We start from the raw sequence: 3138 nt of genomic DNA, 5'->3' as shown, positions 1-3138 counted from the left end.
TTGTGTTATGGTTGTCTTGCTACTGGATGCCTAATATTTCCTTTGGGATGAATAAAGTCACTCTCTCTCTCTCTCTCTCTCTCTCTCTCCATCCATCCATCCATCCATCCATCTTGACTGACAGCTGATCGGACGAGTGAGTCGGGTGGGTTTGGCTACTCCCAAATTTCAAAACAACAGTAATGGCGGCCCAATCAGAATGTGATCTCATATTTTGCGAAAAGAACTAAATAGAAACGCGTTTCTGCAAACATTTTAAGCGAGAAACAGGCCCTACAGTTGCTGAATCTGTCTGCATTTCAGATCGACAACATTCGACAAACGTTAACGTTAAGAATGAAGCTTCCAACTAGTCAGTACAGCCCTAGAAATGAAGCTGAAACACGGCCACTACCAGATCTGCTAAACAGGGGCAAGGAGAAGAATCCTCGACCTGATAAAACAGAGAGAAACTAACTGTACACACTTGGAGGAAGGCTGAGACACAAACTGAGTAGTAAGCCCTCTTCAGTCGGCTGCTGTGGACATTATACTGACCTTCGACAAAGCAGGACATGTTTAAATGTACTCAGTCTTGTTCTTTGGGTTTTCATTTGAAATAGCGCAGAGTTGCAGCAGGACCGGTTCACGTAGGCCTCAACGCAGCTGGGATTCAGTTCTGAACTCCGGACATTTTTACTTAAACAACTGTGAAATCTTTTGGTGTTCCACAGGATTTGCACCGGTTGTAAAGTCTCTTTGACACATTACTTTGACAGAAAATAGGATTATTTTGCAGGGAAAGATACACACAAATATATCAAATGACAAGATATAAAAATTCATCAAATTAATTTTGGGACGTAGATTAAATACCGGGGTCCCTGTGAAGTTTCAGCACCTTATTATCTCTTAGGAAGCCCAGTGGATGAAATTGGAAATTCTCAGTGTTAGTACACGTAGGGCTGGGCGATATGGAGAAAATCAAATATCACCATATTTTTGACCAAATACCTCGATATCGATACCGCAACGATATTGTAGAGTTGACTATCGGTGCTTTCACAAAATATTCACACAATGAGAGTTTTGATGAAAGCCATTTTTTCCATCTTGAATTCTACTCTCTGGTATTAAATGAAAACATACCCATGACAAGTTTTATATTTAAAATAAAGATATATTAAGTAATCAGTATTGTGGATATAATAACTAAGTGGGTAAAAACAAATAATAGAACAGTTACAACAGTCTGGTAAGTTCAGAAAATAATACTAATATTAATAGATAATGCTTAAATTACTGAAAGGGGGTGAATAACTAGACCAACAGTCTTTTAAATATGTAGAAATGTAAATTATTTCCGTAGCAGAGCTGCCTTGGTTTCTGTCCGTATCTCTGTTATGATCGTTGTCGTTACTAACGCATTACGTTTAGATATTTATGAATAATTTCCAGTATTGTATTCTTTTTTTGTTTTTGCATACATATATTTTTTCCCAAAGATATTCAGTTTACTGTCACAGCAGAGTAAAGAAACTAGAAAATATTCACATGTAAGGAGCTGGAATCAGAGGATTCAAATAGATTAATTTAATAGTTGACAACTAATCGATTAATCTTTGCACTTCTGACACAGGAAAACATGCAGCTACTGTCCATTCTACATGAGACGATCAAGAAACCTGAAGAAATACGACCTGAGGGATTGCATCAACCTTCAACAGAGCTAAGACGGTGAAGTAAACTGGCTGTCGTGGTTACCCAGGTAGTTCTGGAAACAGTTGCGGGTCTGGTTGGTGTTGGGGAAGCGGGCGTCGAACGGAGCCGTCCTGTAGTTCTTGATCTTCTCGTCGATCTGGTCCGACATCTTCAAGCTGCTGGATTTCTGCAGAGGACCAAATCCACAAATCCATATTTAGTTATTTATTTATGGAGCACATTTAAAAACAACAACAGTCAGAACAACATACAAAGAACACAATGAACGCAAGACAACAGAAGGACACGAGTTTAAACAGCAAAATGATCGTAATATCAAAATGAAACTGTTATAATGTGTGAAAAGCCTGAGAATAAGAACCTGTTTTTAGACAGGATTTAAAAACAGGCCGTGCAGGAGCCAGCCTGATGTGTAGACGCAATTAATTCCAGAGTTTAGGGTCTACTGCTGCAAAGGCGCGGTCTGCCCTGCTCTAGGGTTTTATATATTTAATATTCACAAAATGAAATATTGCCATATTGAGCATGCATATTGCAATGTCGATATTTCTTCTGATATCCTCAAACATATATAAAAACACAAAAGTTACGGGAAAACAATCAAAATAAATTCATAGAATATCAAAACAGGTTTTCAACAGGTGTATAACACAAGGGTTCATTTAAACTGACAGTAGGACCTGAATAAATAAATAAAGATTTTTTGGGGATATTACTATGGATTCATTGTACAGTGTCTTGTGGGTTTTGAGTTGAGTTGGTTGAAATCTTGCCCAATGAAATGCGGGCTCTAAACTGATCACAACACATCTCTCCACAAAATAAACTGAACATCACATACTTTTCGGTAGATTTTCAATATCGATATTGCACAACGTGATATTGCAAAAACGATATTTGGTCGATATATCGTGCATCCCTACCCTGTTCTCGGGACCACAAGGAGCAAGTGGTCAGCTGACCTGAGTGACCTAGGGGGAGGGGGGGGGACATGTGGTGTCAATAGGTCAGAGAGATAGGTTAGAGCTAGACCAGTGTGCTTTGTACGTAAACAATACTATCTTGAAATCACTTCTAAAACGTACGGGAAACCAGTGAAGGAATGACAATATGAGGGGGAAGAGATCTCACCTACGTCCTCTTGTCAAAAGACGAGCTGCTGACCAACAGCAGGGTTCAAAATTTAAAAATGTATGTTTAAATTCAACCAGCCACTCAATAGATTGCCACTGTCTCTGAGGCTGGTGAGTGAAGCAAACCTACCAGCCACTTGCCTATTTTACCAGCATTTGGCTGGTGGATGGTGCTAATTATGACCCCTGACTAACAGGGTGTGAGCCACTGAGATCATAATGACACAGTCGAAAGACAGTGGACCACATTTATTAGACATAACAAAAAGACAGTGAGTCTGCAGAACAAGAGAGGGCATGTTTC

The 3138-nt window shown here is 39.3% G+C and overlaps 1 protein-coding gene across 2 annotated transcripts in view; it reads right to left on the bottom strand.

Annotated features, from left to right (window-relative positions):
- LOC116701567 (cytochrome c oxidase subunit 6B1) overlaps positions 1 to 3138 on the bottom strand; it is a 5735-nt gene that overhangs the window by 1870 nt on the left and 727 nt on the right. Inside the window, exons 1-2 of one of the 2 annotated variants that reach the window (XM_032535304.1) lie at positions 2625 to 2648; positions 1744 to 1867 (exon numbers count right to left, since the gene is read on the bottom strand). In XM_032535304.1, coding sequence (XP_032391195.1) covers positions 1744 to 1849 — 106 coding nt within the window. In that variant the 5' untranslated portion in view covers positions 1850 to 1867; positions 2625 to 2648. Of the gene's footprint in view, positions 1 to 1743; positions 1868 to 2624; positions 2649 to 3138 lie in introns of those variants that run through there. The other variant, XM_032535302.1, reaches the window with a different exon arrangement.

The sequence above is a fragment of the Etheostoma spectabile genome, chromosome 14 (assembly GCF_008692095.1).
Source record: "Etheostoma spectabile isolate EspeVRDwgs_2016 chromosome 14, UIUC_Espe_1.0, whole genome shotgun sequence".
Taxonomy (NCBI): Eukaryota; Metazoa; Chordata; class Actinopteri; order Perciformes; family Percidae; genus Etheostoma; species Etheostoma spectabile.
This window is presented reverse-complemented; position numbering and strand designations above follow the sequence as displayed.